The sequence below is a fragment of the Lycium barbarum genome, chromosome 10, assembly GCF_019175385.1.
Source record: "Lycium barbarum isolate Lr01 chromosome 10, ASM1917538v2, whole genome shotgun sequence".
NCBI classification, from domain to species: domain Eukaryota; kingdom Viridiplantae; phylum Streptophyta; class Magnoliopsida; order Solanales; family Solanaceae; genus Lycium; species Lycium barbarum.
In genome coordinates this window covers 16996089-17021713 of record NC_083346.1, presented here as the reverse complement: position 1 = coordinate 17021713, position 25625 = coordinate 16996089, and the positions used below count along the sequence as shown (strand labels likewise).

The 25625-nt window shown below is 37.5% G+C and overlaps 1 protein-coding gene across 1 annotated transcript; it reads left to right on the top strand.

Moving 5' to 3' along the window:
* The first annotated feature begins 14997 nt into the window (after positions 1-14997).
* On the top strand, positions 14998-25384 carry LOC132613855 (uncharacterized). Its single transcript, XM_060328137.1, has 3 exons — positions 14998-15667; positions 18275-19631; positions 23994-25384. Exons 1-3 carry the CDS (start codon positions 15298-15300, stop codon positions 25120-25122), a joined length of 2856 nt encoding a protein of 951 aa, XP_060184120.1. The 5' UTR covers positions 14998-15297; the 3' UTR covers positions 25123-25384.
* Positions 25385-25625: the final 241 nt, after the last annotated feature.

The window sequence follows — 25625 nt, the reverse complement described above, 5'->3', positions numbered from 1 at the left end:
AGCGATTTGTGCTCCTGCGCAACCTTCCTTGCACTCGCGAGTGCGCGCCTGTGGATCAATTCACGCAGGGGCGAAGTCACTAAAAATCTCAGAGAGACGCGCTGCGGACAAATCCACGCAGGGGCGACTCCGCTTCAGCGAACGTGCCCTCGCAACGGTGACAACCAACAATAATTCCTAAATCTCGTGCCTGCAGGCCTCCTTCCGCAGGAGCAACACCGCAGGGGCGGACAAGGGCTCGCAGGGGTGAGTACACCAGAACCAACAAAATCTGGTTTTTGACTCACACACCCCGAAATCCCGAGAATCACCTGAAACCTCTCCGATACAAACTAAATATGCAGAGACATGTGAAAAACACGCTACAAACTCACTTGCGCACTCGAATTCCCAAAAAAAGTTTCGTTGACCAAGTCAACCCTGAATGGCCAAAAACCAACTTTTCAACCAAAAGACCAAAATGCCCCCAAGACCCTCGGGAACTGAACCCAATGCACAACCAGCCTATATTCGACGTTCCGGTGCTAATGGAACAGACAAAATTCCCAAAATGACACAATTTCCCGATGTTGACTTTAGTCAACCCAACACTTATGAACTTCTAAAAATCTCATTTTCTCACTCAAATCACATACGATTGCCTTGGGGAATGTCAAAAGGGGGAAGGTCAAATAAGTCAAAAGGGGTAAAATGGTCAAAAGTTCCAAAACGACCTAACGGGTCGTTACAAACAGTTATCTAAAGACTTAAATATTTAATCAAGATAAGACTCCTAATTTGTTAGGATCTTAATTAATTAGATATCCTAATCAGATAGGACTCTACATGAGCTAGGTTCGTATTATTAGGATGAGTGTATTACTATTAATAGTGAGAGACATCAATATTTCAGACTATAGAAAAAAAAACCTTTTGCATATGATCTAAATTCTGGTAGCCAACTTAAGCTTTGCAACTCGAAATTATACCCCAAAACTCGAAGTTAGCACTTCGTGTCTGTCTGTGATCATTTGTGTATGAATACTGGTAGAGGGTGGTCATTCGTTTTCGAGCAGCACCTACAATTCGTTTTGGCAGAAAGTATATCAAGGAATCACACATCAAAAGGTAAGTTATCTAATCCTTTTGTCGAATTGATTGAAACACATAGATCTTGTATAGGGATTAAACAGTAAATTTTATATTCCGCTACTATTCTGTACTTAAGATTTCACGAATTTCCTTCAAGAAATTCTTTCTACATGATTGTGGTAAATTTACACTTATGGGATACTCTTTCTGCAAAGAACTCTTTTTGATGGCAAACTTAAGTTTATGGGTTGCTTTCTCTTCAAACCTCTCTAGAACCTTCTGCGAGGACGAGCAGGGAAAAGTTTAACAAGCTCATCAGTGGACATGTCATGCAGAACATCAAGATCAACTCATCTGCAACTGAGCTTCTTGAACGTTTTATTCTTTAGTTGATGTCCGGAAATCTAGCTTTCATACTCCTCTGAGAAGCCCGAGGAGCGAAAATAGCTGAGGTAAAAGGAATGTTTGTTCAAGAAGTGGAGTATGGAAATAAATTGTATTGAGTCAACATTTATGTTGCAAAATCAAAGCCGGTCCCAAAATCTGGCAGGATTAATAGTCAAAGTATGACAAAAAAGTAGCAGGGATTGCCAAGTAATCAAAATAAAAAAAAAGTAAAAATTCTGATATTGAGGAGTTTAGAGAAACTTCAAGGACTAATTATCCGAAGCAATCCCAGCGGTAGGTGGTGACCCAGAGTCTTCATTTCCCAGTTCATTTGACTCATGATCCTGGATGTCTTCGAGAGCCATTTCCGCAGCCTTCAAGTCAATTTTCGCTTCAAGGAGCTACGTGGAAAGATCAAAATCAGGAGCGCCCGCTTCTTCAAGCATATCCCTAGTCCCAAGAATAGCCAAGTCACGTCAGAGTCGCAGTTTCTGACATCGAGCTCGATCACGGGAAACTTCCACACTAAGAAGCTGACCCCAAAGATTGTTCAAATCATTCTTAAGCCGGGAAACTTTGTTCTGAATACCCGCATAAGAGGAAGTCAGAGTTTGAAGTGAATTTTCCCGGTCTCGTAATGAGTTGGCTGTGTCTTCCAAGCGCATTCTCAGTGAAGCATGGAGGGAATCCGAGTCCCGGATCTCAGTTTGCAATCTCTCTAACTTCGCCCGAAGGAGATCATTATCTTCCTGAAGTTTTACCTCCTGGCGAGAAAGAGTGAGGGAACGTGCGAGCTCAGTAGTAGAGGTAGCGGCAACACGACCCTGAAAATACGAATGACATAGAGTTTATTCGAAGATACTGGGGACTAAGGGAAAAGTGAAATAGGTACCTCGAGGAAAATATTGGCAAGGTGTGCTAGGGAGGCTTCTAGATTAGCAACAGGAGGCTTGGGACGTGGAGACGAGCCCTAGGTTCTAGTTTCAACCAGAAGACTGAGGCTTCTTTGCGATGGCTCGCAAAACAGATGAGTCGGACTCTTTAGGAGCTGATTAATGGGAGAAGTCTTGGCTTCACCAGACGCATTGCTGAAACCATTAGGCAATGGACCCTGAGCACCACCAGCTTGCGTTTGCTCGTTGTCGTCTTCAATCAGAACTACCCCGAGAAGAGCGTCATGTTGGGCTTTGCTCCATGCTTCCATGAGCAAGCTACTACTACGCACTTAGAACCAATTCCCACCAGAGAAACAGAGGCATCCTTTGGTTTGCACTTCCAGCTGGAAGAAGCACCGTTGACAAAGTTTGACAGAGCGGCTTTCTGAGGTTAGACTTTTCATGGGTGAGCTTTCATACCGAAAGGTCTGTGAAAGAGAACGTTTGCAAAGTTAAAAAGAATGGAGTGAGAATTATTTAAGATATTATGAAAAGTAAAGCTTATCGTGGTTTTTTCCTCTGCACCAATTAGATGTCATACTTTTCCACGATCGAGTCAAGTCGGGAGAAGATTTCAGTAATGCTACCACCTAATCAAGAGCCCGACCAAAAGTTTGGGTTCAATAGAAGTTGCTAAGGAAAAAGGGAAATGTCAATAAAATATGGCCTACGGGAGTAGCGCAGGTAAGAAAACAAGGCTTATGGATCCGGAAATGGCTCAAGTTCAAATAGGTGGAGATAGCTGGACCGTATCATGATGAACCGATGCATCCAGCCTCCGTCAAAATCATCTTCCGGGTTAACAAGGCAACGTTTTCCTCGGGGGTATAGGTGAACCAACCCTCCTCAAAAAACTCTAGGAGCATACAAATGCATTAAGTGATCGAGGGAGAACGGAGCTACAGCCTGATCGACCAGAAATTGGATGCAGTGAACAAGGCACTAGATTTAAGGAGCGACTTGACCGATACACACTCGATTATTTGAGAAACAGAGAGATTGAAGCTTATCGCGAAGGGATAGGTATAAGTCATGGAAAAACCCTATGAATGGTGGTTTATCCTGACATCAGATTCAACGGCAGTAATGGCAACTTCTGGAGCGAAATTGCAGTCAGTACGAACTTTGGGGATAGCCTCAGTGGTACTAAACGACTCAACCTTTTCAACATATTGGTGATTACTAACTGTACCAAAATCATTGTGGTACTTAAACCCTACGAGTAAGATGTCAACAGCAAGGGATTGTAAATTAATTTCTTGACTGGTGGGAGAAATTTGGCCTTCCCAGAACGCCGTCCAGGAGATGGGGTGTTGTTGTGAGAAGAGTGGTTAGGTAATAAAGGAGGAGTAGACATTGTTGAAATCTTGCGAAGAAAAAGACTTGCTAAAGTAAAGTATTACTCGTCTAAAAGGAAAGTAAGATTTGATTGAGTTTGAGGCTTGATCTCTTGCCTTATATATAATTCGAATGAGGAGGTGAAACATTTGGTATTTAAAAGTCACAACTTCCAAAAAAGTGGAAACTTTATGTCAATCATTTTTCTTGAAGAGTCGCCGACGTTTCACAGTAATTGCTTTGATTACGAATTTGATGGTTGCTTTTTCGAATGAATCAATGGGACGATTCATTTTCCCGTCATTGAATGACAACAAAACCGAAATGATTTCAAATCCACTCCCCGGTATTTTTTTTCTTCTACCGGAGAGTGGAGGGATCATCCGTATACATGGAAAAATACAGCTTGGCACGTGTCGGAATAATACTGGAACACATGGCAATAGAAGATGAAAAGTTGGAAGGATTTGCTCCCAAGATCAACTAAGCCCAGGCTCAATCGCTTTATTATTATTATTATTTATTTATTTATTTTAGTCACTCAATTTGTGTCACGAACCAATTCGTGAATCGTGATGGCACCTACACTATCCCCCCAGGTAGGCGAACCATTCCCAACTCATTTTAAACATTTATAAAAAATTATGTGGAAATAAGCAATCATTTAGTTAACAGAGTCAAATCATATTGATAACAAGTGCGGAAATAACAACAACCCCAAAATCTGGTCTGGACCAGTACAAGAGCTACTACCAAGAATATACAAGTCTGGTCCGAAATAGAAATCGAAAATGTCAATACTGTATCAAGAATACAAAGTAGATAGTTAAATACAGGAAGAGTCTCTGGGTGCGGACCTAGCCAAAGCTCACCCTGGAATCTCGATCAAGTAGACTCGGATCACTCTCGATGAAAGGAACTAGAACTAGCAACAGACTCTGCACTCAAAAGAAGAGTACAATAAGAGTAGCATCAGTACAAACAACACGTACTGAGTAAGCATCATAGGCCGACTAAGATTAGCTCATGCATATAAGCATAAAATCAATCAAGATAAGCAGATAGGCACATAATACCCAAATCAAGCTCACAACATATCACATAACCGAATCACAACCTAAGGTAAAGCTTCTAAACCACAAGTCTAACAAGTCTCAATAATCTCAAGTCTATAATCAACAATTCTAAGTCCTGGAACTAGGCAGAGTCAGTAGTCCACAATTCCGGTCTAATCCATAATCCGATCCATGCCACAATCAAGGCACAACAAAACATACTAAATCAGAAATAAGAAGCCATGTGATGTGCAGAATAAAATGTAATGATGTGCAATGCAATGCATTGGCCAAATACTCCAAACCTGTACACACATGCTAAATGGTTATGTTTTCCCCAAATAGTCATGACCTGTAGGGGACCCATGGTGTCCATGCACCACTCGTTCCCGAACGAACCTCAAACCACGAGCTCACAACTAGGCCACATCATCACCCCCGTCAATTGTGCCTCAATAGATGTATATGTTCCATCTCAAAATCTTATCAACAATGCTCAAAGTCTTATCAACAATGCCTCATAATCAAATCACAATGAATAACTCAAGAACACATATCAAAGCCAGAAACAATGAAGTACAGTCATAGTAACGCAAGTCATAACAAGACTCGCCAATAACTCTGCTCAACCATAGCCTAATTATACAGCTATCTCAATCAATCAGTAAAAGGTATATATGAACACCTTCCTTTCAACAATTCCAAACCATTTCCATAATGATTGAATGTATGGATGCAAAAGTGGGTGTAAATATGGTAAATCAATGCACTAAAATAACAAAGAAGTTACAAGAAGTCATACTGCCATAAGTCATATTAAGACTTAGATAAACCGACTCAACTATGGAATGAATCATACAACCCATGTTAATCATCATAAAGAGTCTATAACACCATTTACTACTAACTATAGCATGTACGCCTCACAACTAAATCTTCCAACACCAAGTGCTCCATTTTCTCATGTATCATCATCAGCACCAAGTCATAATTCGATATTGATATATATGTGAAATGAGAATACATGCCATGCATGATATCATCACAATTATACAACATGACTAAGGCCTAATCTCATTACCTTCCTTTCTCCGACGATAAATGTCATAACCATAGAGAGACAAGTGCAACGCGTATCACAACGCAACAATTAAAGTAACAAACCTAATCACCATAACAGGGCCACAAGCCACAACCAACAACACGAGTATACATATTAAATCCTTCCTTCCCATATCACAACAAATACACCACTTATTCAATACATAAAGTAATGGCGACAAGCCCACATAATCAGAAGTCATACCAAACTAGGTAATATCCAACCATACATCTTGTCCGAAGACCTAATCATGTTTTCTCCCATTAATTCTACACAATATATGCGTTTCACTGATCAAAGTCTAACTAAAGTAAGTCATAACCTACCTCGAATGCAGAACAGGATTCACGAACTACTCCACCCGAGCCTTCTATTTCCGAAACGCCTCAGAACGATGGTAATCTAGTATATAACGACAGACCATAATGCTAAATAAGCAACATACCATCTAATCAACAAAAATAACAATTGGAGAAGATGACCCAATTTCTTCTACCCTTTTCAAATGGATGAAACCATCATTAAATGGTAATTCTATCATAATCTCACTCCCAACAATCATTATCCTCCAATTTATAGGTTTCTAATCAATTTAACCCTTTCGAAACAGATTTTAGGCTAAAGTTCCCATCTTTATTAGAACCTTGCGTTTTAATGCACAATTCTCATCATTAATAATTGAATTCTCATCCTAGGAAGTGATAATATATACTCCTAGATGATTAGGCAACAATAGAATCAACAACCCATCAATTATTTAAGGGTTTGCTAATTCTAGGACTCTAGGATTTCTATTCGCCATTAGAGAACCTTAAACTAGTCATGGAACTTAGAGAAGAAAGGTAAAGGAACAATTAAAGGTAGGGACTTACCCTTAAAGATGCTTCACCAATGAGTGGAATAAAATTCACCTCTTTCTCTCTTGAAAACCGTGGTTGGGATTTTGTGGGTAATGACTTCGAAATTTCAATATAAAAGTAGGTTTCTGCCCCCCGTCTTCATGGAAGCGGTCCCTAGCTTCGCCGCGATGGCTTCATTGTAGCGGTAATGAGTTTCGCTGCAGCGGGTTCGTTACAGCGCTCCCTAGCTTCGCTGCAGCGGACCTGCTGGTATAGCCCGCACTAAAATGACCATAACTCCCTCATCCAAAGGCGAAATGCGACGATTCTGCTATAGCTTCGTAATTACGATACGGATCTAAAGGTTCAATCAAAACAGAAAACAAAGGTTGTTTGATCAATATGGTGCCCCTTATAGCCAAAGAACTACGGCAAAAACATCGAATACGAGCGCGCAAAACCCAAATCCATCTGAAACTCTTCGGAACCTCATCAAAACTTGTGACAAGTCTAAAATAATCATACAAACTTGGTGGAACTTTCAAAACATTGACACGGGTTCATCTTAACCATATGTTGACCGTGGTCAGCTCTATCTCTTTAACTTAACTAGTTCCTCCACCAATGACTCAAATCACACTCCAACCTTTCGGGAATCAAATCAATGACTTCACTAAATCATAAGTCATACTAACGGGACTCGGGGAAGGGTAAATGGGTCAAAAACACTATAACGACCAAACAGGTCGTTACAATTTGTCAATTATTACTCTAATTTCTATAAATTAGTTTTATTTGGTTACCTATAACAAATCAAATCATGTATCCTTTATACCACTAAACAAATTTAACTGTTCTTTTTTTTTTTAGGGTAAACAGTTATGTATTTTCAAAAATATATCTTACCATTAAAGCCTTATAACATAGTCATGCTGGTGACAATTTCGTACAAAATAGGTATATTTTTTATTCTTACTTTTACACCATTTCGTCATATAATATTTTTAGAAAATTAAGAAAAACAAAATAAGTTTGTCTTTCTTTACTAATTATTTTGGTAATACGTCGTCGAACTGGGAGTATATTGAAAACATCCTCTGTGCCCCATAAAGGTGGGTAAGGTCTGCATACCCTCCTCAGATCCTGTGAGATTACGCTGGATATGTTGTCGTTGTTGTTGTTTTCTTTATTAATTTATTATAGTATTCCGAAAAAGAAAAAAAGAAAAAAAAACTCAAAAGACAGTTTCTGTTTTTCTCTTATGTTTTCTTATAGGAAAAAGGGTCAAATATACCCCTCTACTTTATTTTATTAGTTAAATATACCCTTCGTTAGTGAAAGTTAACAAAAATACCCCTGCCGTCTTCAAACTTCACACTTATGCCCCTATTTGGATGGAAATCCTCAAATCCTCTCAACTTACCCAATTTCAAAAAAATTACCCACTTTTTGTTGACCTGCCCGCCCGACCCGGCTATCATCATCATCAAGCTCTAGCTCTATCTTCTTCAATGGAGAAAAAAAGAAAAAAGCAAGAACATACCCAAATGATAAAATGTTAAGTTAATGTTTTAATTAATTTTGAAACATTTCATCTGATAAAAGTTTTCCAAACTAAATGAATGTGAATTTGAAGATACATTCTTCATTTAGTATTTTACATTTGAGGTTCTTGAAAGTTACATGAAAGTTGCATGTATTTTAAGAAAAAATCATGAACCTATTTTAAATCCTATTTAATGAAAATTTTTATGTTATGTAATTTTTATTCTATAAATAGTGTTTCATTCTTTTGGAAAAGGTAAGCACTTCAAGAAAACAATTTCCCCTAAAAACTTTAGAGAAACATTGATCAAAAGGTGAAATCACCAATTCAAGAATAGAAGAACAACTTTCTTGAATAATACTTGTTGTGGCTTAGTTGAATCCCAAAGATAGAATTGTTATTTATTCTTCCGTTTGATCGTGGGAGAGACTCCAACTATCTTCAAGAAACATCTTAATGTGACTCTAATCCAAGCAAGTTTATTTTGGATTTCTTTTAGTATTATCATTCTTGTTCTAACAATTTGAAGATAGTTGTCTCTATGGCTACTACATCAACATTGAATGGTGTTCCATCTCTGCCTAATCCTAATTTTGAAATATTCGATGGCAAAGACTTTCCTAGATGGCGTGGAAAGATGGAATTCTTTTTAAGACGATTGAAGTTGGCATATGTTCTTGAACAACCTTGTCCTAATGCTCCTGGTTTTGAGGTAGCAACTGACGAGGCTACTTTGATTAAAGAACAAATTGCCAAGTGGAAAGATGATGGTTATTTATGTAAGAATTATATTCTTGGAAGAATGTCCAACAAATTTTATGATCAATATTATACCAAGTGCAAATTTGCTAAGGATATTTGGGACACTCTCCAAAATATCTATTTGGCGGAAGAGGCGAGTTCAAAGAAATTTCTTGATTCAAACTATATGGAGTTAAAAATGGTTGATGATAAGTCAATCATTGAACAAGTGCAAGAATTCCAACTTATAGCTAATAAAATTGTTATCTCTGGAATTGCTCTTGATGAAAATTTTCATGTTAGTGCTATTGTCTCGAAACTTCCTTCCTCTTGGAAAGAATACAGAAGCAAACTCTTACACAAGAAAGAAGATTTGACTCTTGAGCAATTGTTGCAGCATTTGCAAATTGAACAAGAGACTCGATATCGTGACAATAATATTTTGAAGGAACCCGTCATGAAAGCTCATTTGGTTAAAGAAAAATCAACCAAGAAGGAATCTGTTAATAAGAAAATTCCGAAGGCAAAGAGAAGTACGAATTTTAAGCGTACTAGTACCAATTCTAAGTCGGTTGAATGTTATCACTATCACAAATTTGGTCACTATGCGCGTGATTGTAAAATTCTTAAATATAAAAAGAAGAAAGAAAAGGCAAATAATCATGGAAAAGATGAATTTGTAGCAATGGTTACCGAAGCATTTGTAGTAGGAAGTCAAGTGGAATGGTGGATAGACACTGGCGCAACTCGTCATATATCAGGTGATCAAAATGCTTTCAAGACCTATGAATTAGTGGGGGTCGATAAAGTTTTGTATGTGGGAAACTCGTCCTCTACTAAGGTTGTGGGAAAAAGAACTGTTGAATTGAAGTTTACTTCCGGAAAGATAGTCACGCTGATGGACGTATTGCATGTTCCTGAAATTCGGAAGAACTTAGTGTCAGGTATGCTTCTTTTGAAGCATGGTTTTAGAATGATTTTTTAGGCAGATAAATTTACACTGTCTAAAAATGGCATGTTTGTTGGAAAAGGCTATGCTACAAATGGAATGTTCAAACTCAATATTGATAATGAAAATATTTCTGCTTATATTGTGGAGTCTCTAGATTTATGGCATGAACGACTTGGTCATGTGAATTTTAGATCCATACAACTTATGGTGAAAAATGGATTAATTAAGGACTGTGAAAAAGATCATACTACTAAGTGTCTTACTTGTAGTAAATGCAAGATAACAAAGAAACCTTATAAGACGATTGAAAGGATATCCACACTTTTGGAATTAATTCACACCGATATCTGTGAGATGGATTGTTTGTCACGTCATGGTAAGAGATATTTTATCACTTTCATTGACGATTACTCAAGATATACATATGTCTTTCCATTAAGAACAAAAGATGAGGCATTTGAGTCTTTCAAAACATATAAAGCAGAAGTTGAAAATAAATTGAGTTTGAAGATTAAATCAATTAAATCTGATAGAGGTGGAGATTATTTAAAATCAGATTTTATTGATTTTTGTGAAAAAGAAGGCATTGAAAAACAATTGACTACATCTTATACACCACAACAAAATGGTGTAGCAGAAAGGAAAAATAGGACTTTCATAGAAATGGTTAATTTTATGCTTTATGGATCTGGAATGCCTGGAAATTTGTGGACTGAAGCCTTATTTTAAGTCTGTCACCTTCCAAGAAACTTTAGGCATCCCCTTATGAACTTTGGAAGAACCGAAAGCCAAATATAAATTATTTTAAAATATGGGGTTGTTTGGCTCATGTTAGATTACCAGATCAACATTTGGCTAAGGTTGGCTATACAGGAGTAGATTGTGTGTTTATTGGTTATTCTCAGACCAATAAGGCTTATAGATTCTTAAATCTTGAGACTCCAAGTCCTCACACAATTATTGAATCCTTACATGCTAAATATTTTGAGCATATATTTCTAAGAAAAAAGAATATTTTGAACAAGATGCAAGTTCTTTTACATCTCCTCTTAAAAGGAAAACAGTTGAGTTCGTGGAAGAAAGCCATCTGAGGCGCCGTATAAGATCAGCCCAACCAAAGAATTTGGACCTGATTTTCAAGTTTATTTGGTTGAAAAAGATCCTAAAAGTTACGCTGAAGCAGTATCTTCCCATGATGCTCCTTTTTGGCGTGAAACTATTGATGATGAAATGCATTCTATCATGTCAAATAATACATGGATTTTATCAAATCTTCCTCCTGGGTGTAAACCTATTGGTTGTAGATAGATTTTTAGGAAGAAATTTAAAATTTGATGGTACTATAGATAAGTATAAAGCTCGCTTGGTAGCAAAAGGTTTTACTCAAATGAAAGATATTGATTATTTTGATACCTTTGCACCTGTAGCTCAGATGACATCTATTCGGCTCTTGATTGCTTTAGCAGCAATTCATAATATGATAATTCATCAAATGGATGTGAAGACTGCATTTTTGAATGGAGATCTAGATGAAGAAGTTTACATGAAACAACTAGAGGGGTTTATCATTCCTGGTCAGGAACATAAAGTTTGTAAGCTTCTTAAATCTCTTTATGGATTAAAACAAGCTCCAAAGCAATGGCATGAGAAATTTAGAAAGGCCATAATTTCTAATGGCTACTCAATCAATGGTGGCGATATATGCATATTCAAAAAAATTCAAGAAAATTCTGGAGTTATAATCTGTCTCTATGTGGATGACATGTTGATCTTTGGAACTGATATTGAAAGAGTTAAAGAAACAAAATCATTTCTTGCTTCTCAGTTTGAAATGAAGGATCTTGGAGAAGCTGATGTAATTTTGGGCATTAAAATTGTGAGATCAGCTAATGGTTTGACTCTTACTCAAGAAAGTTATATTGAGAAAGTTCTGAAGAGGTTTGGTCATTTTGATGACAAGCCTGCTCCTACACCATTTGATCCTAGCATCAAACTAGTGCGAAACTCTAGTGACGTTCTTGATCAATTGACGTATTCTCAGATTGTTGGGAGTCTTATGTATGCCATGCATTGTACCAGGCCAGATATTGGTTATGCAGTAGGGACTTTGAGCAAGTTTACTAGTAACCCCAGAGTTGAACATTGGAATGCCTTAATTCGTGTTTTAAGGTATGTAAAGGGCACGATTAATAATGGTCTACATTATTCTACCTTTCCAGCAGTTATTGAAGGCTATAGTGATGCTACTTGGAATTCTGATCCAAATGACTCTAAATCTATTACTGCTTGGATTTTCACTTTGGCCGGAGCAACAATCTCTTGGAAATCAAAGAAGCAGACATGTATTACTCACGCAACCATGGAGTCAGAATTTATAGCTATGTCTTCTGCTGGAGAAGAAGCTGACTGGCTTCGAAGTATGCTGATAGATATTCCTATGTGGAGTAAGCTAATGCCACCTTTGACTATCTATTGTGATAATAAAGCTGCTATTTTTCGGGCTTCAAGTGATTGTTACAATGGCAAATCGAAGAAAGTTCGTCTCAAACACAATCATGTGAGAAAACTATTGGAGGATGGCATAATATTGCTTCAATATGTGAAGTCCAGATTTAATCTAGCAGATCCTTTGTCTAAAGGGTTAGGCAAAGAGTTAGTGATGGAAACTTGTAAAGGGATGGGAATAAAGCCTGTTGTAAATTAATTGTACTTTATGGTAACCCTACCTAATGATGTAATCTTAGGTTCAAAGGGAAAAACAAGTAAAGTTACAATTGTGGAGCACATCAATAAAACTTCCATTTCTTCAAAGAGTGAGTAAATGTGCATAGGTTGAGATTCTATTCTCTTAATAAATCTATAAGACCGATCTCGGTTGGAGTTAGTATGACGACTCTTGATAGATTTACCAATATTCCTACTGTAGAGGAGGATGAAATTATATTCTCTTAATAAGTCTATAAATCGGTATCGGTTGGAGTGTGTAGGAACCCTCTTGATAGATTTACCGACACTTTGCTTTAAAGGAGGATGAGATTAAATTCTCTTAATGAATTCATAGACTGTTTGGTCGGAGTATGCAAAGTTACTCTTGATGAATTCACCGCGCTAAGTGCGAAGTGGAGGCCGCATCAATAAGATTTTTAACAGGGAAATCTTAAAGCACTTAGTTTAAAGGATTCAGGACACATGGCCGTAAGGTGTCGAAGGATTACGATTTTCACCGGAACATAGTAATGTGCGTGGAAATTTTTCTACTTCATTTAATGATCTACTCAGTTCAAGATTCGTTCACTAAGTAGTCAATGATTTAAAATGTATTCACTAGCTAATGGTTCAAGTCCAAAAGACACCATTATATTACTAGATCAATGTCTCAAAAATATTTTCAAAATTTCTTGAAACAAGTGGGGGATTGTTAAGTTAATGTTTTAATTAATTTTGAAACATTTCATCTGATAAAAGTTTTCCAAACTAAATGAATGTGAATTTGAAGATACATTCTTCATTTAGTATTTTACGTTTTAGGTTCTTAAAAATTACATGAAAGTTGCATGTATTTTAAGAAAAATTCATGAACCTATTTTAAATTCTATTTAATGAAAACTTTTATGTTATGTAATTTTTATCCTATAAATAGTGTTTCATTCTTTTGGAAAAGGTAAGCACTTCAAGAAAACAATTTCCCCTAAAAACTTTAGAAAGACATTGATCAAAAGGTGAAATCACCAATTCAAGAATAGAATCTTGAATAATACTTATTGTGGCTTAGTTGAATCCCGAAGATAGAGTTGTTATTTATTCTTCCGTTTGCTCGTGGGAGAGACTCCAACTATCTTCAAGAAACGTCTTAACGTGCCTCTAAGCCAAACAAGTTTATTTTGGATTTCTTTTATTATTATCATTCTTGTTCTAACATAAAATTCCAAAACTTACCTCAAATTTCATCTTTAAATCCAACTCCAAATCTTGGGATTGAAACTGTTCGATTGATTTATTAGGCTATCCAATTTTCGTACTGCCAACAAACTTCTTATTTATGACTTCATTCATTTACTTTCTTTATCTCTAGGTGTTATGTTCAATTGATGAATGAATTTAACGTATCAAATGACTCTTGAGAAAGAAGAGACGTGCAAAATTTGGTCCGTGAGTAATTATTTGTGTTGTTTCATGAGGTTGATTAATTTTTATAAAACAATGTAGATTCTTTTCCTATTCTTGCTGTATCCCTAAAGCATTTACAGTTTGTTGTCTCTGTTTCATATTTGACCCGGCGTTTGTCTATTGGGATTCCAAGCTGTTGAAAACCTGTATCTAAGGAGCGTTAACCCATTTCCCTTTCCTTTCTAGTTGCTAATCTATAACTTGATCTGTTGTCCTCTTTAAGTTGTTAACTGAATAATAAAGTTTTCTCTTGATCTGTTAGCAGCTTCAGACCAAACAAAAGCTCTACCATTTTAATAAAAACAACAAACAAACACAAGCTCCGCCAAGTAACAAAAGCCTTTCATGTGGTTATAAAGTTGAAGTGAATACTTGTCACTGCTAATACTTATCCCAATTAGTAGCAGTGATGATTCAGCGAGTGGGGTTATTACTTATTGCATAATTAAATCCTATAACTGTAAAACATCCGGAGTAGGACATATCGTTGCTACTAACTTTTCCATCCATAGCTCATTTCTCGGGCATGTCACCATTTAAGCTGTTCGTTATATACTTGGGCCAGGGGGAAAGGGAGAAAATAATCAAAATATTGTTGCAGTAATTGGTTAGTTATATTTCCTACCCGGTCACTATTGTTGGCAGTACGAAAATGGGATAGTCTAATAAATCAATCAACAGTTTCAATCCCAAGATTTGGAGTTGGATTTAAGGATAAAATTTGAGGTGAGTTTTGGAATTTTATCATTTGAGTGTGTTCTTGCTTTTTTTTTTTTTTTTTTTTTATTTAAGAAGATGAAACTAGAACTTGATGATGATGAAAGGCGGGTCGGGTCAACAAAAAAGTAGATAATTTTTTTTTTTTTTAAAATTGGATAATTTGAGAGAATTTGAGGATTTTCATCCAAATAGGGGCATAAGTGTGAAATTTAAAGATGGCAGGAGAACCTTTGTTAACTTTTTACTGACGAAGGTTATATTTTGTTATATCAGTGATGTTCACGTGTTGAGATTTTAGAAGGGTTTTAGCTCCTTCTCCTCTGTAAACCGACTTTCAGGGGTAGCTTTCATTTTCTCCCATGGCTGTATCAACCTAAAATGAACATCATCATCACCACAATCTCCTCTGCAAAACGCTAACCCTAAACCCCAAAAATCTCAACCATGAAACCCCTTTTATCAAGACCCATTTTTACAATATCTCTCTTCACTAACCCAAACCCAAGAACCTTCTTTCAAATAGCCCATTTCAGTACCAATTTTCAAAACCAAGCCCAATCTAGTTACCCGTCTCGTCGCCATGAAGAAGAAAGTCGTAATGTGAAGGTATCAGTGTGGTGGGATTTTGAGAATTGTTCACCACCAGCTGGTGTTAATGTTTTCAAGATTGCACAGAGTATTACTACAGCTATTAGGACTAATGGGATTAAGGGTCCTATACATATTACTGCTTTTGGTGATGTGTTGCAGCTTTCTAGAATGAATCAAGAAGCACTTTCTTCTACTGGGATTAATCTTGCTCATATTCCACATGGTAAAAAGTTGTCATTTTGTTGGTTTATTTTGGTTCTTGAAATGTAAATTTTGAATCTTGGGGTTTTTTGTTTTGAGATTTTTAGTGGAAATTAGTTAAAAAGGGTCTTTACATAAATGAATAGAGGTATATGACCCTCTGTATACATGGGCGATTCTGAAATAATATAGAGGCGATGTGTTATATTTTGTAGAGGGTCATTTAGTCAATTCACCCGAGAATTTTACACTGTATAGCCCCCTGCCAAAATAATAGCCGGCAAATGTGTATTTTTTGTATTAACATAATTAAAATACATAATTATTAATTTTTTTGAAAATACATACTTATTAGTAATTTTTTTGTATATTGGCTAGGGGATGTAATTATTTTTGGCCGAGCAACCAAATGTGTTAAAAGCCGTTCTGTTTTTGGTTAGAATGTGCCTTTGTGAGAAGTTTTTTAGTCATGCCCGTGATAATGATTACGCCGTTAATTGATGCATTATTAATATGCAAATAGGAAAATGTTGAAGGTTCATATATTCGTATAAAAATAATTTTTAGATAACACTTTTAACTCAGCAGTTAAGATGTAATATTTAGGGGTCGTGTGGTAGGGTTTATAAGAATGGTACTGAATAGGGTCTATTAGTAATGTTGAGATTAGTTATGCTAAAAGAATGATCATACAAAGTTATGGCATACCCTTGCACTTCTCTTCTTCTCCAAGTGGCCCTAGTACCGTAAGTTCTGATGTGTCAATTAAGATTTGTTGCATGTTAGACTACACAAGTATAGATAATAAAAAATGACATGCCCTTAGATGCACATATGTGGAAGCAGTTCCTAGAGAGATTGTAAAGAGATTCAAAAAACATCATGAAGTCCGAAGAAGCTGCTGAAAATTACTGCTGTGATTGAAGAATGTTTAGCGTCAATGCACACAGATTAGTTTCCCAGAACAGTTTCTGGACTTTGATAGCTCAATGCAACAGATTAGTTTTTTGTATTTGGAGCTAACAGTTTCTTTATGTTAGTATAGTCTTACATTTTTGTTTCAGACACTGGCCCTTGTGGACCTTGTTTGGTAGTTAGTTCCCTGTTTACTGGATCTAACTATATCTCTTTTGTAACCCTTGCATCTTCTTCATGCCATCAATGCAACAACTTACTTCATCAATTTCGATTATTGAATAATTAGTTGCTGCTGCACATTTTCTCCACATCCATTATAGTCTGTGACAGAATCTGATCAGATATAGCTGAGCTGATAATTGAAAATTGGTTTAGACAGTCACATGAAAATATAATTATTTTTTCTCCTTATCAAAAAGTAATTAAACTTTCTTGTGACAGTGCCTAATCCTATTCTTTTGACGTTGTAATTTCTTCCTTCAGTACAGCTTCAGAATGCACGCTGTCATTTAAGTTTTCTGATCTTTCATTGAGTGGCTTTCGTACTACCAATTGTGAGTGGTGATTGTTTATCTGACCGAAGCATGATTTTTGAAGACAACGGGGCCTAAACTGAGAAGAATGAAGAAATGCTTATCATTTTCATATTTCTAAGATGTATATCAGTAGTTAGTCTGTGATAATGATGGCTTCACTCGGTTTCAAATTATTTTATTCAATGTCATTGTGTTGTTGAAAGATTTTTTTCCTTGGAAGTTTTTTTTTTTTTTTCAAATATCCTGTAGCTAACATTACCTTGGTCTTGGTCTTGGTCACTACCCAGTGTAATCCCACAATAGTGGGGTCTGGGGAGGGTAAGATGTACGCAGCCTTACCCCTACCTGGGTAGCTAACATTACCAGTTTCGGAAAAAAAAAAAAAGACATATCGTGTAGCTTATTGAAAGGTAAAAGTTTCATCTCTCCTTTTCTTGAATTTTTTTTATAAATGCTCCATAGGCTTTTGTTTAATTGTTTTGAATGACACAATTTGTGCATTGTTAGAATAGGGCCAAGAATAAGGCAATAACACATCTCTCAATCTGATATTCCATGTTTCATACATGAGAATCCTCTTTGCCCGTGTTAGGCAGATAGAGGTGAATAGCAGTTTAAACCAGAAAATTGCATCACGGAATTCAACTTTTTTCATTTTGTGTGCACTAAGGAGGAAGAAATTACCTGTTTTGGATTCCCTCCATTCATGGTATATCATTGGGAGCTTAAGTTCCCTACTTAACTCAATTTCAATGGGCAGCCTTAACTGAGTTTCTATGACCAATTAGGTTGTAAACTACATGATCGTACTAGTAATCTTTGCTGAGTTTGACCAATTAAGTTGTAAAATCTTAGATAAGTTTTCTTCAGCTGAGTATGGCCCTTGATTATTATCTCCATGAAACTGTTTCAGTACAGAATTTGGCATTTAAGAAAAAAAGGGGCCAGAGGATTTTATGTGGCTGATGCAGGTTTTGTGTAATCGTTTTGTTCTTGACATCATTAACCCCTTGTAATTTTAACTACTTTTGTAATTGAATTCTTAAATTCATGTGTTGTCCTCAAAATGTAAACTACAAAAATTCTAAAACGAGACAGTTGTAAGGCTCATGAGTAGCTTGTTATTTTCCGTTGTCACTACTGCTTTACTAATCATTTTGTTATGTTGATTTCAGGTGGAAAGAACAGTGCTGACAGGTCTCTCCTTGTTGACCTGATGTATTGGGTTTCTCAGAATCCTCCACCAGCACACCTCTTCTTAATTTCAGGTGACAGGGATTTTGCTGGAATATTACATAGGCTGAGGATGAACAACTATAACATTCTGCTCGCCAGTCCAGAAAGTGCCCCTAGTGTTCTTTGCAGTGCAGCTAGTATCATGTGGCAATGGAATGCGTTACTGAAAGGTGAAAACCTTATGGGAAAGCATTTTAACCAGCCCCCAGATGGTCCTTATGGTTCTTGGTATGGTCACTACAGGGCACCTCTTGATGACCCTTTTGCAGTTACAGAACAACCCGCAAATCTTCGCTCTGAGGAAGTGTCCGAAGCTGTTGTAGAACCAAAATGTCGGCCAATTCCGAGGCCAATAGTGAGGCATATCCGCAATGTTTTGAATTCAAACCCCAAAGGAGTTTCTATTACAGAACTTCGCGCAGAATTAGCAAGAAGCAATTTGAGTATAGACAAAGATTTCTACGGATATAAGAAGTTCTCTCGTTTTCTTTTGGCCATGCCAAGTATTTTAAAGCTCCATTCTGGAAGTGATGGGAAATATTTGGTGCGGAGCATCATCCCTAAAGTTCCTGAACAAAGTGACAATTCAGGCATAAGTGCAGAGCCTGAAACTAATGGAGAGGCAGAATTTGCTAATGTTCCTATATTGAATGGTGAGACAGGAGGTTGTATGGAGGGCAAGTACGAGAAGCCATCATCTGAACAAAAAGTGAAAACATCTCTAAGAAAATTGCAGGGACCCCAGAAAGTACAAGAGGTAGCTACAGATGTTCACCCGCCCCCACCTGAGAATGTGTTTTCTAAAGGAAGTGAGGCTCAATTGCAGACTGCCGAGCAGCATGGTTCTGCACCTGAAACGGGCTTTTTAAAAAAGTTATGGAATAGGTGGTTTAGGAACAAGGAGACTGCTTCTGCGGAAATGATCTCAAATGGGAAGTCAAAAACTGCAGAAAAGGATGTAGAATTGAAGAGTCATTCTGAGGATGTAGAATTGAAGAGTCATTCTGAGCAATCGGAGGGTTCCCCTTTTTTTGCTTCTGGTAATAATTCGGAGGACACAATGGAGAAGCGTAGCCAGGAGTCCAGCCTTTTTAACCAGATTAAGAACTGGTGTAGATCTTGGAGAAGTTCCAAGCTCTCGGATGAAACAGGCTTAGAATCCCACGAAGAATTCAAGAAGACAGAACTTTGTCCTGGGGCAGAGGAATTATTTTCAAAGGAATCCTTTTGGAGAGAATTGGGATCATTCTTAATTACAAGCCATAGTTCAGTGCTTGTCTTGCAATCACGAACTAGGTACACCTTCTAACAGGCTTTCTCCCTTCATATTTATGGTCTATCTGGCTTCAATTTGCTTCAAAATTCTGCTCGCTCACCCCCCCCCCCCCCCCCCCCCCCCCTTCCCCCCTCTTTTTTTTTCCCACAGTTGATAACATTCAAGTTTGATCCATTTGTGTTGGATAAAATGCTTTCTCCTTCTATGTTACCTTCTCAAAAAAAAAAAAAAAAAAAATGCTTTCTCCTTCTAATTGATGTAATACAAGTTTTAAATAAGTTATGATGAACCTCTTGACATAAACATTAGGGGTGTTGTTTCTTTTCTTTTTCTTGAGTAAGGTAACAGCATTTCTCTGCTTTCTTTCCTCTTGTCAGATGTAGTAATATGTTGGTAATCAATATCTTTTATGGTCTCTTGGCATGTACAGTTGCATTTCTCTCCTTTATTTCTCCCATGGAAAATACATAAGTTGGCAACCTAAACTTGTCCGGAAAAGTCAGTTACATGCTTTAACTTTACGAGCGACTCTCTATTCTTGTCCAAAGTGGAATTAATACCCTCTTAAAAGTGCCGTTGCAATGAAATTGATTTCACCACCTTAAAATGCCTGAGATGTTAGAAACACGCTATGTACAGTAGTCATTTTCTCATTGGATATTACACCTAATTACACTCAATTATTTGTGTTTAGTCTGATCCTGACCCTTCATTATTATTATTTTTATTATTAATTTTTTTTTCTTCTTTTGTCCATGCCGTTTCTTCTGTTTCCACGATTACCACAGGAGTACCTCCTTGTCACCTTCAAGAACCTCCTTAGCAGCTTCTTCGTCAGTTTCACTCCTCCAGTCTACCAATACTGACCATTGAAACACAACAACAATATCAACGTTCCCAGAGTGATCCCACAAGTGGGGTCTGGGGAGGCTGGGGTGTACGCAGACCTTATCCCTACCTCTTCGTGGGGTAGAGAGGCTGTTTCCGATAGACCCTCAGATCAAGAAAAGCATTTTCCAAATCAGGTTTGACAGTACTGACCATTGAACAGACCACAAAATACCGTCGTAGTCACCAGCCAACACCCGACTCCACTTCTTCCTCAATGAAACAACATACCCAGCTACTCGCTCATTCCCTTGTGCTCCTATTCCCTCTGTTTCTAACACCCAGATTGAAAATGTTGGTGTAGACGAAGGTTACATCATTAGGATAGATCGGAGTCCTTGGCTGCTGGGACGGGGAACAACGTTTGGGGCAGAACCACCGTCGGTAGCTATGTCAAATTTGAAAGTATTAACGTTGGTGGTAGGGTAGCAGCAGTTGCGGTCATCGTAAATGGCAGGGTTTAAATGGAAGGGGAAGGGCTATTTTGGGCACTGGTAATGAAAGAGGTTGATGGGAAGGAGAAAGGCTCGCAAAGGTTAAGGAGAAAGGCTCGCAAAGGTTAAGGAGAATGGCAAAGGCTATTGTGGCCATTGATAATGACAGGGGTTAAGGGGAAGGAGAAAGGCTGTTGTGGTCGCTAAAATCAAATAGAGAGATAAGGTGGCTTCCTAGAGGTACTTGAGTTGGTACTTGGTAGAGAAATTAATCCATAGAGTGGGGGAGGGTAGTGGGGTGAAGAAGATGAAAAAAGAATTTTTGATAGAGTTTATGACGAGGAACGCATGTTAGTCACGTTTCTACTTGTAACTGGCTTTGGTATAGACAGGCGGGTTTTAGTTTCCACTTTGGAAAAGAATAGTGGGGTAAGAGGTCGACCGTAAAATTAAAGTGTGTAATTGACTCCTCTGGACAAGTTTAGGGGGCAACTTATTTACTATCCGTTTTCTTCTATTGGGATTATTGTAATATGCTGGTAACCAATTTCTTTTGTGGTTTCTCTATACATTAGGTAGGTCCTAGGATATGTAAAGGATAAAAATATTTAGAAAACAACGCACTTCCAAAATGCTTGATCTTAAGTCAGTGCAGTTGTCCAGTTTCAATAGTGAATTATGTTACTTTTGAACTTTGAGTGAAAAGCCAAAATATTGGACAGTTCTTTGGAAGCTGCAATTCCTCTTTCTCCTATGCTGGACATATAGGTTTCCATGGTAAAGGATATGTTTATTGATGTCATCAGGAAAAGGATATGTTTGTCTTTTTCATTTGTCTAGTGAAAATGCAGAGCTTGTTTTTCCTTTTGTAATGAATGCTCATTTGGTTAATTTGTTTGTTTCAGTTTATCTTTCTTTTTCTTTTACCTGGTGAAAATGTGGAAGCTAAAAGTCAGTTGTTTGATACTTCCTTTGTTCCAAAATACTTGTCATGTTTCACTTTTCGAGGGTCCAGCTATATGAACTTTGACCCACATTGTAAGATTCTTATATTTTTTCACTATATGGATATGGTGAGAAGAATTGCAACTTATTGTATTTTTTCGTATAGTTTTTGAATATTAAATTTGTGATGTTAAAATATTAAATTAATCTAATCCTCCTTATCAAAAAAAAATTAAATTAATCTAATCCAGTTCAGCTCCGAAAATTAGTCAAATTGACTCTCGAGAAGCAGTGTTGTTAAAGGCGAGCGCCATCTCGCCTTTGGCGAGAGGCGAGGCGAGGCTGCAGTGCCTTTTATGGCTGTGGCGAGCAGCCCTTCAAAAGGCGCGCCAAAGGCGAGAAAGGCGCTAATGGCGCCAAGGCGAGGCGCCCAGTTATGGTGAGGCGAGATGCCTTTTTGAAAAAAAAAGCAATTAAAAGGAGTGGAGGACTTAAATAAAAATACCAGCTAGGTTTTTTTTTTTTTTTTTTGCCTCCTCCTCTCTTCTCCTTCAAGGTTTCAGGTACGTCTCTTTCTCCATCTTCTTTTTCTTCAGTTCTTCTTCTTTCTTCCTCCTGTATTTTCGACTTCTGCTTCTTCTTCTGTTCTTCTTCTTTCTTCTTCTTTTTTTCCGGCGACAACTGCCCTATTTCCGGCCACCTCTGCTTTTTTTTTTTCCTTCTATTCTCTTGTTCTTTTTCTGTTTTTTCTCCTCTGTTTTTTTACCCTCTGTTTTTTTCTCCTCTGTTTTTTGCTCTGTTTTTTTCTCCTCTGTTTTTTCCTCTGTTTTTTTTTTCTCTGTTTGGACCAGTGAGGCAGTGGTTGTTTTGCTCCTATTTTTTCTGTTCAATAATTGTTGAATTGAAATATTTGCTAATATGTTATTGCTAGTGAGATTTTGATTATTTACATATGCAATTAAATATTTTAATTTTTTGGTATTTATTGGCGCCGCACTTCAAAAAGGCGAGCGCCTCGCTGCGCGCCGCGCCTTAAGGCGAGGCAGGCCCTTGTCGCCTTTTGTCGCCGCGCGCCGTCCAAAACACTGTCGAGAAGTAAAACATGACAACTAATATGGGACAGAGAGAGTGTTTCTTTTCCTTATAACCGCCTGGTCCACAGCTTACGCGCACCTCAACTAATTTCACGGTGTCTGTACTACCTTCCAGCAGCAAAGGTATGGAGTAACGTTGTCCATCAAGGCTTTAACAGGTGGGAAGAAATCACCTAGTATTTTTGTCTTCGCTTGGAATTGAACTTGAGTCCTCATGTTCATTGACTAGGCTACACCCAGTTGGATATTATTATATAATTTGAGTCGGAAGGTAGTTATCCAAGGGTATTAGGATGTGAAGCACCATACATAAATATAAACCGAGCCTGAAAAATCTGGCTCGTTTACCCCCTTAGAGGACTGGATAAGAGGAGAAATTATATCTTCTGAGCAAGATTTAAAAACCTTTTGACCGTTTGAGGAATCAGGCAAGTAACTCTCTTGGGAGCATGAACCAGGCGAACGTCGATTATACAGACATTTGCTAATACATGTATTCTTATTTAATTCAGCAAAAATGCATTGATTCTTGAGTAAATTATCAGTATTAGTTATGCAGAGTTTTATACCAGAAACAGAACTATGTATTCATTATGCTGATTTTGCATTAGTAACGTAGAGTTATATGTTGGAACCCAAAGTTGAATTAGCTATGCAAAATGTTATCCTTATGCAAAAATAGTTTGGCAAATCACCTCTTAAAACTTTTTTTTTCCATATATTTCATTTGTGATATCGGGTTTTACATATGTCTAGTTCTACAAGTTGTTATACCTAGTATACAGTGCCAAATATTGTGCCCAGGACCCACTTCCTTCTGTTTGCATCTGAAGTTGAGTGGTTTGCTTGAATATTCCTAATGTTTTCATTACCACCCTCCCACCCAGAAAGTGGTTTCCTTAGGGGGGATAGGCTTATAGTGTTGCTTTTTATGCTTCAACTCAAACTATATTTCTCTGAATCTGACACATTATATATCTTTCTATAATGGCTTATGAATAACTGCTGTGGTTTTCGTCAGGGCCCAGATGGCGCAGAATCTCCAACTAGAAGGTCCTGCATTTCTGAATTCTCTTAGTGAAGGTGATGCTCTTCGGCTTGTAGACATGCTAATCTCAGATAAGAAATGGGTGGATGAATGTCTCTCCCGTACCTTCCCTTACAAGCTCTATCAGCCAGCTGTCAAAGCTTCAATGAAGAGTAATTCTTCCAGTTCGGATGAGTTGGGTTCTGTGTTTAGGAATACGAGGGATACATCTAATTTGCAAAGCTCACAAAAACTTGATCGCGAGAAAAGACACCAAAATCCGCCTCACACAGGAGTTTCTCGACCTGTCAATCTCAGTCATTCTGGTAAGTCTAGAAATCAGGTGCTTATTGACTGTCAGAAACTGGTGGAAGACATTGTAAAGCAATACCCAAAAGGATTCAACATGGGATCTTTCAGGTCTTTATTCCATGAAAGGTATGGATATTTACTGGAAGTAAATAAGATTGGCTACACGAAGTTAATTCATCTTCTTCAGATAATGCCTGGGATAAGAATAGAGTCTAGTTACATTGTTCCCACTGATCGAGTCCAGAAAAGTCCAGGTCTGAAGACAGATGAGCCGTCTGATCAAGAAAGTGATTTCAGTGGTAATGAAGCCAATTTAGATAGTGAATCATCGAGTTTGCCGGGTAAAGATAATGAGCTTGATTCCCGTTGGGAGGAACTAGGTCCAGTGTCTAATGGAGAAGCCAAAGATGAATCAAGTGAACAAAAACATGGCAACTATGAAGCCCCATTGGATAGTGATTTCTCTGATTCCGATGAGGACACCTCATCTTCCACAAAACTGCATAATGGGAAGAAGTCGAAAGTGAAGGAGGAAGATAGCTCATTGTTACAGATTCTTGATTCATGGTACGGTAGAAAGGAGAGCTCAGAAAATGTTGAAGGGATGGTAGAATCGTCAACCGATGGTTCAAAATTAGATACTTCAGTATCAGTTGACAAAATGGAGAACTCTCCCACTGGGAGGAGGCAGAAGACTTATTCATTTGTGACAGACCAACCTGGGGACACTAAGGATAAGTTGATTGATGGTATATTGGGTAGCTTGAAGAAGTCAGGCAAGAAGTCGACTGAGGCGAGGGTGAAGGCCTGATGGTTGAGAACAACATTGGTGGAACGGCTTCTTTACATCAATTTATAGGATAGGTGGTTAGCAAATAGCACACATTGTGCAACACAGTGCTAATGTTTCGCTAATTATCTCTGATTAAATAGGCTAGTATATCAGAGAATTTTAGAGTAGAGAGGTTTCTGTTCTTTTCTACTCCTATTTAGTATCTTTAATTAGGTGTTACAATGGTGATACCACTAGTAGATTCACATATTCCTAGTGGTGGATTCTTATGATACCAACACCTTGAACGAGTCGTATGATTGGAGGGATTGAAAAATATAAACCCAGAATAAAATCTCACATGAAATAGAACTTAATTGGTTAGAGAGATTAGAAAAAAATAATTGTTGCACAACTTAAGCAACGTTTGGTTGACCGTGAAAGGGAAAAATAAATTAAAAATGGCTGCATAATTTGATATAGCGTTTACTTGGTTTTGGATAATATTTGCACTAAATTATGCAATATTTACTTGGTTTTGG

Excerpts from the sequence above, each read along its gene's own strand:
- LOC132613855 (XM_060328137.1), top strand. The coding sequence starts at position 15,298 with ATGAAACCCCTTTTATCAAGACCCATTTTTACAATATCTCTCTTCACT. Across the intron at positions 15,668-18,274 it reads TCTTGCTCATATTCCACATG|GTGGAAAGAACAGTGCTGAC; the intron begins GTAAAAAGTTGT and ends TGTTGATTTCAG. Across the intron at positions 19,632-23,993 it reads GTCTTGCAATCACGAACTAG|GGCCCAGATGGCGCAGAATC; the intron begins GTACACCTTCTA and ends GGTTTTCGTCAG.